At 33.9% G+C, this 15792-nt stretch overlaps 2 protein-coding genes across 2 annotated transcripts; both read left to right on the top strand.

The window, feature by feature from the left end:
* Nucleotides 1-377: 377 nt before the first annotated feature.
* LOTGIDRAFT_112984 (hypothetical protein) lies at nt 378-2241 on the top strand (the record flags this gene model as incomplete). The annotated part of the gene is made up of 3 exons (XM_009051114.1): nt 378-492; nt 1088-1261; nt 2096-2241. Coding segments are annotated over 3 exons (435 nt in total), but the record flags the coding sequence as incomplete, so codon positions are not given.
* A 1414-nt stretch (nt 2242-3655) lies between these two features.
* Nucleotides 3656-15344, top strand: LOTGIDRAFT_213082 (hypothetical protein; the record flags this gene model as incomplete). The annotated part of the gene is made up of 14 exons (XM_009051115.1): nt 3656-3784; nt 6274-6355; nt 8421-8511; nt 8686-8764; nt 9216-9351; nt 10138-10214; nt 10694-10860; nt 11214-11257; nt 12483-12581; nt 12973-13063; nt 13384-13532; nt 13888-13936; nt 14499-14758; nt 15270-15344. The coding sequence occupies exons 1-14, from the start codon at nt 3720-3722 to the stop codon at nt 15342-15344; spliced, it is 1464 nt and encodes a 487-aa protein (XP_009049363.1). The 5' UTR covers nt 3656-3719.
* Nucleotides 15345-15792: the final 448 nt, after the last annotated feature.

Consider the following 15792-nt stretch of genomic DNA (forward strand, 5'->3'; position numbering starts at 1 on the left):
ACAGTGTTCTAATGGTGGAAGGTGTGTCAACAAGACCTGTCTGTGTCCTGTTGGAGTGACCGGTGGCTCGTGTGAAGAAGGTAAGGTTTAGCTATGTGCTCCATTAGTTACCTTCAAAATCATCGGTACCGGATGTCAGCAATGGCACAGTAAAGTCAATTCGGCATAGGTCAATAAAAATCCGCACAAGCAAAACATTTGTGCATAAGATTGAAATAAGATACACTGGGATTAGAGGACACATAAGTATGAATGCCCATGATCTTCTAGCTTGTAGAAACACGTGCACCTTTGATGAAATATCCTACATCCACAGACCAGTATTAAATCGGACAAAGACATTTTAACCACGTGTTTGTATTTCAGATATTAATGAATGCAATGACCTTCAAGATGGATATTGTCAATACGGCTGCCACAATACCTTTGGTAGTTTTGAATGTAGATGTCCTGAAGGAACAACTTTAAACGCTGACAAAAGAACGTGTAAAGGTAGATTACTCTTGATTCAGAACCTTATTTACTTATCAATGGTTTGTTTAATAGCTATGGGAGATATGCATGTTACAGATCTTTTGAAATTACAGTTGGAAATCGAATCCAATCAGAAACCGAACAGTAGGACTTGAAACTCAATTTCATTTCTTTTATTCATTTTCAGTCCTAAATATGCACCGCAGCATTGTAAAAGGGAATGAAGATCTATCGAAAACAGATCTTGACTTCAATTTACAACTCTGAAAGTCTTTGAGAATTTAGTGAATGCTGTTCAACACTGTCTGTTTAATTTCAGCTATTGGGTGTATACCTGATTGCATGAATGGTGGAATTTGTTCAGGGGGATCATGTTCTTGTCCCCGGGGTTTTAATGGAACAGTCTGCGAAAACGGTAGGTTGGTTGGTTGGTATATAGAGGACGAGTTAACGTTCGCTTCCAGCGGGTGCTGATAGCGCAAATTAGGTAGTTGGTAGTCGTAGTAGGTAGTTGGAGAAAACGAGTATATTCCGAATGTCCTTTTATACCAGATACTTTCAGTGGCGGAGCCTGGTTGACGTCCGAGGAGGAGGAGGTGTTATGAGATTCAAGCCCGAAAAACTTGCGTCCGCTTTTGTTTTTTATCGAAAATAATTATTTCAGATATAAATGAATGTGGTGAAAACGATGGTTTGTGTGAGTTTTACTGTAGAAACACGTTCGGTGGTTATTCCTGTATCTGCCCTCCTGGATCACGATTACGAGATGATGGTAGAACCTGTATGAGTAAGTATAAATATGGTTTTAGAAAATGTACGATGTGGATTCAACCAATAGTCCGTTTCAAAATGAAGCATAATAGTTCGCCGAAGAATAAATGAAATCGTTAATTGCTGTGTGCAGTGCCAAAAATTTTGCCAGGACAACGGCTTTAGCCCAGACTTTTTCTTTTTCCGACTAGGATGGAATCTTAATTGCTCATGACCTGTAGGCCTACCCCGCTGGTTTATTATCCTTCAACGACTATACACTTTTTTCCTGTCAGTCCCTCAGACCTGCACCACAGAACTGGTTTGAAATAACCCTTTTTACATAAACGGAATCTGGTTTACATAATGAATATACACGAGCATTATATATATTCCAGATACAACATGTATACCGGAGTGTAAAAATGGCGGGAAATGTGAGAATCATAGATGTATTTGTCCAGAAGGTTTTTACGGTGTAATATGTCAGTTAGGTAAGGCATATTTTTCACGGACAAATTTGGGTGCCATTGTTAACATGCAGATAATATTTGCGTTGATGAACCATTGATTGTTAAGGTGGAATGAGATTATTACTCATAGAAAGCACGGGCCTAGTTCCGAAGCTATTTGTAGTACAAATGTATTCATCTTATTGGCACTATTGCAGTTATTGCTTTCAGAATGATTGAAATGATCAAGGCGAAATCGTGACCTTTATTTATTGCTGACACAACAGTGGGCCATTCTTTGTTGTGAATTCTTGTATATTTAGGGGCTGTAAGGTTATGCGTTCCAACTTCCAATTGTTCGTGGAATTGAATAAAGGCTAAGTTTCTGCTCCTGATTGAGCTAATATTTTATATTTCAGATGTGAACGAGTGTTACCAAGACAAACCGTGTAGTCACCAGTGTATCAATACACATGGTTCTTACAGATGTTCCTGTCCACAGTGGGCTGTTTTGACCCCAGATCATCATAATTGTCGTAATATCACGTCCACCACTATATTATAGCATATACTTTAATATCATTATTAGCTATATGAGCTATCAAAAAGGAGATTTTGGACCACATACCCAGTAGTGAATATATAACAGTTGATGTAAGGGCAATATTATACCCTTAGTCTGACATGATGTATTGAAAATGTGAAAGCTTCGAGGTGACAGTTTTAGATGTTTACTTGCTAATTCGGAAAACTTTATGATGTGGATGTTTGAAATCTAGAGATCAGAAACATTCTTGTGTCGTAAAAATATAGTTGTTCATACTTATAGAATAGAGGACGGAATTTATCATATTCACCGAGAATGTATCATAATTATGTATAATGTGTCATAAAGTAAACAATGTAACTCGCTATCAGGTAGTATCTGATCTACTGTTGTCCAAACAGACCAAAAAGAAGGCGTGAAGGTATCCCTAAAGAAACGGTCAAAATACTATGGACCAACAAAATCAATAATTTTGATTATTATAAGCAATTGCCCAAGCGCCCAAGCCAATTAAAACGCATCGCGCCAGTTGAATGTTGTTTTAATTTTCGCGCCAATTTAGATTCTCACGTGCAGTTATTAGTGATACTATGACGTCACTGGCAGTAACTGCATTCAAAGTTGCAAAAACGCATTGGAACCGACGACCGTTGTTGATGAAATGATGGAAACTTAATTTAATTCGGAATTAGATATATATGAATAGATGAAATTGCAGTCCTATAATTGGTAGAAATTTAGACAACAGATTAGGCTACTGGTATAGGGCCTATGTTTCTCTCAAGTAGAACTACATTGCCGATAGCCTACTCAGATACTCAGCCAGGGGCCGAGGGGTCACACAATTGTCAGGGTGGGCTCACAGTACAAGGCTAAAAGAACTCATTAAAAAGAACTATGAAGGACTCTATTTGCGAAACCACCCGATCCTGTAAACATATGAGTATAGGTACATCTTTTGCAGCTACTTAACTGATCACAAAATGCTCAAAGGTTGATCTGTAAGCCGAACGTGAAAACTCTTCGGATCCGTAAAGAAATGGATTAGTAGTTGATAGGTTAAATAACAGACAATCCTTGATTAACCCACTATTGTCTAAACAAATAGCTATTATTATATCTTCACTTGTTCACATAAATAGGCCTAGTTGATTTGTTAATCCCTCTAGTAATAATATAGTCCGAAATATCTGCCTCTATTCCAGCCTCTGATGGATATTTTGGAAGTTTTCCGCTCCAGCCAATAAACTGTCAAAAAAACTATCTGAGGCTGGAATAGAGGCTGATGTTTCGGACTAGTATTTTATAACAGCATAACGGATAACATATCTTTATACTTGATTAACCAGACTAGTAAATCACTTCTCTATGTGCAAAACGTCTGGATATAGTCGACTAATGGTCTATCTTTAACCTGTCATGTGACTGCAAAGAAAAACATAGACGAAGTTTTGAAGTTAACAAAAAGTCAAAAACTTGACGAAAACAACGGTGGGATGGCGGCTTCCATACCGTTAGGGATTAAACTCTTGCCGTCCATTAATGTAAACAGAAGTACATCGTAAGTACAGCTCACTTTTTCCCAATTTTTTAAAATTTCTTTACTAGCTGAGAACTAAATTGTCTTTTTAGACTTCTGGACTTGGTTGTCAATTGATCATAGACAGATACTGAGATAAGTAAAAATGATTAAACTTAACGATATAATACTGAACAATATCTAGTTAATTAAGTAGATAACAGCTTGTTTAGTATATGATAACTATCTATTATCAAATTATGTATTATAATATGTAGCATTTTCAATATTCAAATGACCTAATACCCAGCCATTCCCTGATATTCTGGCTTAAAGTAGAGCAGTACAGGTCCAAACAGGTGGTCTGGTATTAATGGACCAGACGGCAAACATCATCATTTCTTTAAATTATGATAACACAAAGGTTTAGCAAAATTTTCTTTAAAGAAAAGTTTGCAAAAATCGGTGTAGGCTAGGCCTAATATTGTATAGCGGGCAGTATAGGCCTACTGATAGGGTTGTTTCATAAGCTGTCCAATTGTAGGCCTACACAGATAAATATTGTCTTTAGAAGGATTCTCTGTGCTCCTGTGTCCAGTAATATTATTATTTCTCAAAGATTAGAATCTCAGAAACAGACATTTTGTAGCTAAGCCAATCAGTGTTCACAGCTTACCCTCGAGATTTGAGCCTTAAAATCCATGTGTGTCCAGAATTATTCACGTTTGAAAGTTAAAAAGACGAGTCATTTTTTCTTGAGACACTGCCATATATGTAAAAGACATCGTATTGAAAAAGGAAAAGAAATTCCTAGTTTGAAGTATTTTTGATGGAATTATGCGATTTTTGTACATTTCTAGTTCTTCTGAAGACTATTTATATTATATATTTAAGACTGAAATTGACCCTCAATTGACTCAATGGGGGTACAACTGCTGAGGCTGAATTCAAATTTTGGCAACTCTGTGGTGGTGTCATAGTTGCAAGTCTCTCATTGAGCGTCTTAGAGGGTTCTCTCAAGAAAATTGTAGAAAAAATAAATTGATTTTGTGCATCCCAACTCATAATTTGGATAAAAAAAGGTAGATATTTAGATTTCTTGAAAGTATAGTGGGGTACAATAAGGGGTGCAAACCACTTTTCTAGGGGGGCAAATGCCTCCTCTGTACCCTCACTGACACGCCACTGCAGTAAGATATCTATTATCTATTTCTTCAGTATGTTTTTGACACAGAAATTGTTATTGAGAATATAAAGGAATGTAATTTATAAAGAAATATCAATACTTTTATAATTTAATTTTTATTATGACTAATTTACTGTGTTCTCTATTAACAGTATTAAGTATACAAGTCATGAAACATGAGTGAATAATATCAATTGCCTTTTGGGTTAAAGAAGGTTATTAAAAAATAATATGGAAAATCATGTACAACTTGTATCACTAATATTTTATCATAAATATTTTAAATCCAGCTGGGGTTTGGTTACATTTAAATTGTTATTTTTTGCCAATTTTCATCATGAAAAGTAAGAAAAAGAAAGTTCTAAAGATCCAAATCATGGTTACATTGTGTAAATAAGAGCTTCCTCCAGATATGACTTGACAAATACAGCCAAATCAAATTTCCCAAAGACTATTTTGGTAATTGTGGGGATTATGTCATAAATGAATGACAAACACTATGCACTGTCTTTCTTGGTAAAAGTTTTGAAATTAGACAATTAAATATTCAATATCATTCATCTCAGTTAGTGCTCCTATAATTATAACATTGACAGCATTTGAATGGCATTGATCAAACAGTATACATGATATTCTAATTCTTCTGTTCAGTAAATGTTGACAATATATAAGCCTATAGTTAAAACATCAACATATGTTACCTGGTTGTTTAAAACGATCAAAAAATGATACATGTACTATTACAATAACAAAAAATTCTCACTGTTACATACGTCAATTCTAAAGCGATATTGAAAAAATGTTCTGTTCTGTTCTGATAAACTGTTATCTCATCAGTTTGTGAACCTGCATGGCGCTGAAAAAGTTAAAATTATATACCTGTCTCATTGATTAAAATGATATCAGCAGAAGGACTGAAAAGGTAATTTTTGGAATGTTTGGCTATGTTTACCAGTAATTTATTGGTTCCATTATTGATTGTGTAGAACTTTTAGTTTTAGTGTATTTCTGATCAAAAAGGAATACCAAAATAGTATTCATAGTAACCATTTTAAATTTGGTCCATAAAACAATTTCCCTAAAAATTTTGCCCAAGTTGGCACCCAGTGGAATTGTGTTCAGAATCTTGAAAACAATAAAGCATTGTGTGTACTCCAAAACATACTTCCATTAAAATTTGGTGTTTGGCCACCAGGTTAGATAGAGGTACTAGGAGTAAAGCATTTGGAGAGAGATATTGTTGTAGATTTGAAAATTTGTAATGATAAAATGTATGATAATAATTCTAATGATATAAACAACAAAAATTTCAAATAAATTATATTTATACTCTTTTTAATTTCAGATATAGAATATTTGTGTTGATTTTTACATTTTTTTGTTACGCCAGTTATCATTTGTCTCGTAAACCAATCAGTGTTGTCAAGGTAACTATTACATATTAATATCTGCAGTTTTTCATTTATTTGTCATTTTCAGAACCAGCCTGGTGAAAGCTAGATGATTCATCAAAATATTTTTCTCATCCATGATCTGATTGTTATGCCACATGTCCTAGAAATATTCAACCAATACAATGAGATACTCATCAATTGGCAATGTCCAATTTAATTTGTAATTATTTTTATACGCCCACATGGACATGTGGACGTATATTGCTGTCACCCCAGTCTGTCGGTCCGTCTGTCCGTCCGTCCTTTCACATTTCGTGTAGGCGCGATAGAGGCTACAGTTTTTATCTGATCTTGATGAAACTTGGTATTCATGTATATATTGATGAAATCTCAATCAAATTTGAAATTGGTAATAATTGGATGAACGGTTTCAGAGTTATTGCCCTTGACTTAGCAAAAATGCGTCAAATTTGCCTTGAAGGCACGATAGAGACTACAGTTTTCATCTGATCTTGATAAAACTTGGTATGCATGTATATATTGATGAGATCTCGGTCAAGTTCGAAATTGGTAATAATCGGATGAACGGTTTCAGAGTTATTGCCCTTGACTTAGTAAAAATGCGTCAAATTTGCCTTGTAGGCATGATAGAGACTACAATTTTTATCCGATCATGATGAAACTTGGTATGCATGTAAATATTGATAAGATCTCGGTCAAGTTCTAAATTGTTAATAATCGGACGAACGGTTTCAGAGTTATTGCCTTTGACTTAGTAAAAACGAATCAAATTTCGATTGTAGGCACGATAGAAACTACAGTTTTTATCCAACCTAGATGAAACTAGGTATGCATGTATATATTGATGAGATCTCACTCGAGTTCGTAATTGGTAACAATCGAATGAAGGGTTTCAGAGTTATTGCCCTTGTATTAGTAAAAACTTGTCAAATTCAGCTTGCAGGCACGATAGAGACTACAGTTTTTATCCGATCTTGATGAAAATATGCATGATGAGATCTCGGTCAAGTTAGAAATTGGTAATAATCGAATCAACAGTTTCCGAGTTATTGCCCTTGTGGGTACAGCGATGAGACATTTCTCATGTTTGAATTTCATGATAACTTGATGAACTGTTTCAGGTTTTTGCCTTGACTTATTGATGATTTTAAGATTACTTGAAAATTTATTATTAAGCCACTAAAGATTTTGTTATCATTCTGACAGCTGGTAGTGTATGTTACCTTGCCTGGCAAGCTATCTTTTTTGTTGGTCTCCATTGTAATCTAACAAGATTTATACCAAGGTCACAAACTGATGATGTTTCAGGTTATTTATAGCAGTCAATCACCTGCCTCTCTCTTACAAGCAAGTATCCGTGGTCTTTCTACCTTGGGTTTCACTATCCCACAATTCATAGTATATATTTAAACATGATGCGATATGATTGGTTGAAATAAACGTTAACAGTATCCTACCATGGTATAAATCTTTTTTAGTTTACCGGTACAATAACGTTCGCCCAAAAATAATAAGGAAACGAAATTGTTATCTTATTAAAAGTAGATTAGGCATTGTCAGGCCACTTATAATAATTTTTTTTTTATGTTAGACTATTTCCGTCTCTTACCTTTTAACAACCTAATAGGAAGATCATATATTATTATATTATGGCAATTTAAATTATCTGTGGAAAAACCATAAACTGAAATATAATCTGTAATTTAACAAGATTTCTGTGGTAAAAATAAAAATCTATACAAGCAAGACAATTCCATTAATCAAAATCTTGTCCCAAAGCATGTCAAAATGTGAAAGTTGTACAGTAGTGGACTCCTCAAAAGAGGAGCACCCCATCAGGTATTTAAAAACGAGTAAGCATGGTCTGCTTCGCACCTACACCTACATCTACCATATAGGTCAACATCCTGAAATACAATCAGATCAATTTATTCCTGACAAAACAAATCAGTTCTGTTGTATTACCCAGTAAAGTTTGGTTGGAACTTCTCAATATTTGTCATCCTATCTGTAACACCCTTGACCTTTCTACCGACTAAACTGCACTCAGTATTATAAAATGTTACACTATTTCTAGAATGTTCTCCATCAGAATTGTTCTGAGGTAACTCCTCATGGAAAGATACCAGTTGGTGAAAATGATACATGGTGTGATTGGGCACCGTTTGGTAAGTTTTATGTTTCTTGTACAATCTGTTAAATTTGTATGATTTTTAAGTCGTACTGATGAATATAATTATACTCTTATTGACCAAATCTGAGACTGTAAATTTTATGTCTATTCTAAGAGGTAGTATTCTTTTAATATGTAGGCTTGATATATATTTCTTTCTTTATTACAGATGATAATTCAGCTAATTCATTATTAGGCTACCTTGATGTCTCGTTTTTATTTGCCTATGCAGTTGGTATGTTTATAAGGTCAGTAGTATTGACTATTATGTTATATCCCCAGTCATGACTAACATATTTTCAATTGTTTTAAGTAAACATTTTAGTTTAGTAGGAGGCAGTAGGCCTTATATCTAGTGTTTGGACATCTGCACAGTTGAATCAACTCTGTGTGGCTCAGTAAATAAAGCACATTCTCAAGTCTTTTGCCATGGGGGTGGTGGAGAAACACGCTTTCATATTTTCTCACTTTACTTAGTGAAAGAGATGTCTATTTTCTCTCTGTACATAGTGAAAGAGATGTCAATTCTCTCTCTTTACACAGTGAAAGAGATGTCAATTTTCTCTCTGTACATAGTGAAAGAGATGTCTGTCAGCCTAACTTGACAATTCAGTAGCCCTGTCACCTAATTATACCTAGAAACACCGCTGGTTTGTAAATATCTTAACAGTTTCCTTCACCTACTTCATTCTATTCCAGTGGTCATGTAGCAGAAAGGATACCATTAAGATATTTTCTTTCATCTGGAATGATAATGAGTGGTTTACTCTGTGCCCTGTTTGGTATGGGATATTTCTGGAACATACATGCTTTAGCTTTCTATATATGTGTTCAGGTACAGTTTACATGCTCTAGCATTTTATATATGTGTTCAGGTACAGTATACATGCTCTAGCCTTTTATATATGTGTTCAGGTACAGTATACATGCTCTAGCCTTTTATATATGTGTTCAGGTACAGTATAAATGCTCTAGCTTTCTATATATGTGTTCAGGTACAGTATAAATGCTCTAACTTTCTATATATGTGTTCAGGTACAGTATACATGCTCTAACTTTCTATATATGTGTTCAGGTACAGTATACATGCTCTAGCCTTTTATATATGTGTTCAGGTACAGTATAAATGCTCTAGCTTTCTATATATGTGTTCAGGTACAGTATAAATGCTCTAACTTTCTATATATGTGTTCAGGTACAGTATACATGCTCTAACTTTCTATATATGTGTTCAGGTACAGTATACATGCTCTAGCCTTTTATATATGTGTTCAGGTACAGTGTACATGTTCTAGTATTTTATATAATTATGTGTTCAGGTACAGTATACATGCTCTTGTATTTTATATATGTCTTCAGGTACAGTTTACATGTTCTAGCCTTTTATATATGTGTTCAGGTACAATATACATGCTCTGGTCTTTTATATATGTGTTCAGGTACATTCTCTAATATGTTCATGTTCATCCTGTATCACATACTTGCCCTTTTTCACCATAACAGGCTTAAATATTACAAAATATGTCATGATCACCTGATTCATAGCCAGACATTTCATTCTTCCAACTAGCCATGGCTGACAAAAATATTGTAATCAACCATTATCTGTTCATTATTTCAGATTGCAAGTGGGTTTTTCCAGTCTACAGGCTGGCCAGCAGTTGTAGCTTGTGTTGGTAATTGGTATGGTAAAGGCAGGTAAGATTCTTGTTTTGAGATGATCCAAGTTGAAATTGATAAGTATTAGAATGTAGAGTTTTTACAAAAATTCTGGTGACAGTTCATAAAAATGTTTTGAAATACTGATTAAGTTGCTGTTTTTGTTGTCATGTGAAATCTTTGCAGGTCTTGTAATAAGGGCACCATGACACCATTTGCATTGTTATGTTGAACAAATGGTAGTTGTAGTTTTTAATTTTGGTTGATGTCAGAAAGTCTGATGACCTTGAATAAGTCATCTCCTAATTCAAGTTGACCAAGCTCTAAATAGATACATTATGATGTTTGACCAAAGACCAGCTGATAGAAAGGATATTTTGTGAATATGGGGCATACTATCTAAATAAAAGGATTGCTTTTGGCTTTTAAAAATGGATTGATATTATATGTCCGTAGAAGACAATTTCCAAAAAAATATCCTTTCCGTTTTCAATAGAACAGTTTATCATTTTTTCTAGACGTGGTCTAATCATGGGAATCTGGAACTCCCACACTTCTGTTGGTAATATCCTCGGAGCAGTCATACCAGCTATATTTGTTAAAACAGCATGGGGCTGGTCGTTTATTGTTCCTGGAATGATTATTGGTGGTCTGGGTATTCTAGTCTTCTTATTTCTGGTGCCACGTAAGTATCCAATCTTCTAAATTATATGCAATTCATTTGTGTCAACTTTATAGATTTAACCTTCTATATAGTTAACTTACTAACAGATGTTACTGGTATTAAGATATTATCATTCATAGATATTTGTGATATAGATAATAATTTCCTAGTAGTGACAATCAGATTTTAGTTTAGAAATTGCCACAGATAGCTGGCTAATCACAATAGTCCTTGTACAAAAGGATTTATATTTTTTACTTGCTAGTGAATCACAACCAAGTGAGATTTATAATACAGAATGATTGGTTTGTGTCTTTAATTGATATGATCTATTATATATTAATATATTAATGACTTATTTTGATTTATCACAGATCCTTCTGATGTTAATTGTGATGATCCTAATCAAGATGCCAAAGTAAGTCTACCTATATCTACTTTTTATGTAAATGTAGACGTATATTGCCGTTGCCCCTGTCTGTCGGTCTGTCTTTCCGTCCACATTTGTTGTATGCAATTTTATGTTACCTTGCCTGGCCTGCTATCTTTTACAACTAGATGAGTGGGGGCCTTGTTGGATGGGTCGAGGCGACTTTTTAAAATATGCCTTTCTGCATGTTTTTCTGGGGGTGGGGTCCTGTTTGGGCTGGGTCTCGTGGACTCACCCCTCCCCCAGGAATTTTTTTAACATATGCTCTCCTGCATTTTTTTCTGAGGGTGAGGCCTGTTCAACCAGTCCCAATGGTAGTTAAGCCACTGTCTTTATTTCAGTTTGTTTATTTAATGCAATATGTCACACATGATGATTTTACTTTTAATTTTGTTAACACAAGATCGTATCCTTTTTTATTATTTACATAAATGAAATATTGGTGTTTGTTTAATTTTCTTGATGAATTTGCTTTTTTTTGGTTGAGGAAAGTCGTATTCAACAATACCCAAGAAGTGCGTTAGATTTTGGAACTTATGAAAGTTATGAGAGTATCCAAGATGATTCCAAACAGGTACCATTTTACTAGATGTGATTGTAATGAAAATATCCCCCTCCATTTACTATCAGATAACGCTCTAGTGGCTTTCCAGTAACTTTCTATCAGATCTGATAGCCATTTTGATCTTGAACAGAGTCTTGATAAGGTTACATTTATACCACTATATAGATACAAAATTTTGTTAAGAATAAACATAGGAAGGTTCTAAATAATCTTCTGCGTTATAAGTGCAAATGAATATGATTAAACCTCATTGCCAATACATTTGCTGGAGTCATTTGGTGTTTATTTCGGACTGGTCTTTGTCCACTGTCTCCTCCAATTTGTCAAATAGATATGTCTTGAATAATAATAGTTATTACAAAGTCCATTGTTAGTAATCAATGGTGTTTGTATAAATCATTAAGGTAGGCCACAGAATTGTTAAAGGGGGCTAACGAGTAATTTTTTTCCAATTTGAAAGTGAGTGGAGAGGAAGTCTGAAGTAGAAATAATACTGTTTATATTGAATTTACTAATACAATGTACAATGTTTAAAATATCTCGTAACTTTGAGTACTCCATCACTCTCACTAATCGAACATTGTTTTACGGTCCCAGTATATATCAGATTACACAGAGTATACTGTATTCTAATAATTCATGTTTCAGCCATTGCTCAGTAAAGTATCAGACAACAATGAAGAGAGTCTGTTAACATCAGGAGAGAAACACCAGGCTATAAGTTTAATAAGAGCTCTTAAAATTCCAGTAAGTTTCCCTTCTTTTCTTAAATCCTAAAAATGTAGTCAAACAGGTTGAACCCTTTTGATCAATTTCTCTGCTATTGTAAAATGCTAAATGTGTTTTTATAATGGCATAGAGCTTTTTTACCACTGTTAAACTTATCATCAATTTGCACCATTGGAATTTTCAGTCAGACGTCTGTGGTTCTTGCATTTCCACAAACTAACCATTTTATGACGTCAATAACCCAAAGCTGCCAATAATATATCTAATGTCCTTTGATGTCATAAAAAGAATGGTGCAAATCGATGCTTTTAGAAAGCCTTTTACTTTCTCTTTAAGCAGAATATGATAAATGGACTTCCTTTCACAGTTGATTTTAAAGTGTTTAATTTTGTGTGTGTTATATTTGCAGGGCGTAATAGAGTTTTCATTATGTTTGTTTTTTGCCAAACTTGTTAGTTATACATTTTTATTCTGGTTGCCAAAATATATTGAAAATACAAGTAAGTGAACCATTTCTGTTTATTATCTATTTGGATGTAGAGTCATTGATTTGCTGATTTGAGTTTTTTTGCACAATGCAATATTTTCAAGATAAACATTGTTACCTTGAGGCTGCTGGTGACGAGAAAATTTAGGCATAGTTGATGAAATTTGTAGAACTATTTAACACATCAACCCTGCTGATTCCCATTTATTTTGCTTACATGATTTAAAGTACAGCCCACATCTCTTTCTATTTTAACTTCTTTACATTCAGTAGAATTGGTCAAAGATTGTGATAAAGGATGAAATATTATAAATGTTATATTTCTTTCTACAGCTCCATATGGTGCTACTAAGTCAGCTGATCTGTCTACATTATTTGATGTTGGAGGTATTATAGGAGGTATACTAGCTGGGGTGATATCAGATCATTCTGGTGCTAGAGCTTCCACTTGTTTTATTATGTTAGCTGCTGCGGCTCCTATGGTAGGCTTCAAATTCTAAAATTATATACTAGTACTGAACAGTCTAATTAAAATTAAACCAAATTTTATCCCTTCAAATATACCTCCAATAAGGAATTCCACTTTCGATTTCTATATATATATATATATCTTTTCTATATATGGCAGAGTATCATGAAAAGACAAGTCAAATTCAGATAATTCAAGACACATGGATTTGGAGGCTCAGATTCTGATGCTGAGCTGTTAACACTATTACTGATTAGCTATGCGAAAAAATTTTGTCCCTATTTTACTATACATGAAGTTGAACATTTAACAGTGTTGAAATAAATAGTTTTATGGTCTACAACATGACATTTTTTTGTTATTTTCAGTTATATATTTATAATGTGTTTGGTGATGTTAGTTATGGTGCTAGTGTAGGTAAGTGTTAAGGCCTAAAAGTTTTTGTATTTTTAACTCAGTTGATGACATAATTATTCTGTAATACCTATATATATTGACATGTGCAATTCAAGAATTCATTAAGGATTAAAGAAAATTCCCTCGTTTGACAAAGGAATTAGAATGAAATCATTTTCTCATTGTTACATGCCAGTGTATGACGTTTTGGTGGTAACTAGTAATGTGCTGATGCACATAATTCGTGTTGTCAGAAACACTTCAGACGACACTGCTAGAAGGTGAACAACTCTTTCTTTAGTTCATTTGACCTGTAATTTGGTGTAAATTAAATATATATTTTTTAAATTTAATAAATATCTGCTCAGTAGTGTCGCCGATATACCAATATGGTGATTGTTTATGATTTAATGTGGGGTGAACAAAATGGAAGTTCGGTTAAGATGAGAACTTGAAATTCTTAGTGTAGAGCTAAATATAATAATATAAGTGAATAAGGCATATCAAAATTTGGAAATCAATATTATATACCAAATCAGATTTTCTTATTGAAAGTCTCAATATTTCTAATTTGTTTTTTCAGTTCAATTGTTATGCTGTGGTTTACTAGTCAATGGTCCTTACGCCTTAATAACTACAGCTGTCAGTGCTGATCTAGGTACCCACAAATCATTGATGGGTAACGCTAGAGCTCTAGCTACAGTAACAGCTATTATAGATGGTACTGGTAGTATAGGAGCTGCTCTAGGTCCACTAGCCACAGGCTGGATCTCTGCTAGTAGTAGTGATGGATGGCAGGATGTCTTTTATATGTTAATTGGTGCCAATGTTTGTGCAATGATTGTAAGTAATCTTTTATAATTATCCATATGAGACCATATTTACTCCTTGCTATTCAAAGGGGTCTACAGTGGTTAGTGAGTTGAGACTATTGATTTTTGACATGAAGGTCAAGGGTTTAATCCTTGCAAAGGTTGAGATATACCTTCGAATAATTTTCCCCTGCCAGTGATAGGGATCAGAGAGGATAACAGGAAAGAAAAATAAACTGAGATAATGCATGATAAAGATCAGTTTCAAAATTGAAAACAGTAGGCTAATGAACATGTCTTGGCAAAATTTTCCTCACTGCTCAATTTTCAAGCCCAATCTGATGAAGAAAAGTGGGACCTGAAACACCATTTCATTTCCTTTCCCTGTTATAAAAAGATGGTGGAAGATTTAAAGGGGAGATAATCCGAACACCCATTGTGCTCTAGTTTCAATGGGAATTTTTTTCATTTAAGAGAAATTTCAAGGAAGCTTATCATTTTGTATATCATTTAACTCATGTTTTTGGGGTTTATTTTTTCAGCTGTTAAGTCGTTTAGTTTATAAAGAAATAAGAAGTTTTAGATGTTTTGGTGGACAAAGAATTCATAGTAGTTAGAATACTGAACCTTAAACCTTGTTTTTTCTTCTCCATCCAAAATATAACTACTGGACTATCAGTTTTGTGCCTCAGTCATAGGAGGAATATTTCAAATTTAACAAAGTCACAAACAAACATTAAAGTTGATTGCAGTAAAGTTTTGATACATTCCTAATCAATACAGTTTGTGCCTGTCTCTTTGATCAAAAAGACTACTACCTCTTAGAATGAACATAAAATTTAAAGACCCCTTACAACAAGTGTCAACAAGTGTATATGTTCATCAGTTGGACTTACTAGGTTCCATGACTAAAGAATAGAATCTCTACATAAGACGATATATCCATTAAACTAAATAATTATTGAAATACGCTTCTAAGTATGAATGTTTCAAAATTACTTAGTTTAATGAATTATTATTTAGTTTTATAGATTTATTTGATTATAGAGATATTCTGTTGTATAG

Source organism: Lottia gigantea (assembly GCF_000327385.1).
Source record: "Lottia gigantea unplaced genomic scaffold LOTGIsca_16, whole genome shotgun sequence".
Classification (NCBI taxonomy): domain Eukaryota; kingdom Metazoa; phylum Mollusca; class Gastropoda; family Lottiidae; genus Lottia; species Lottia gigantea.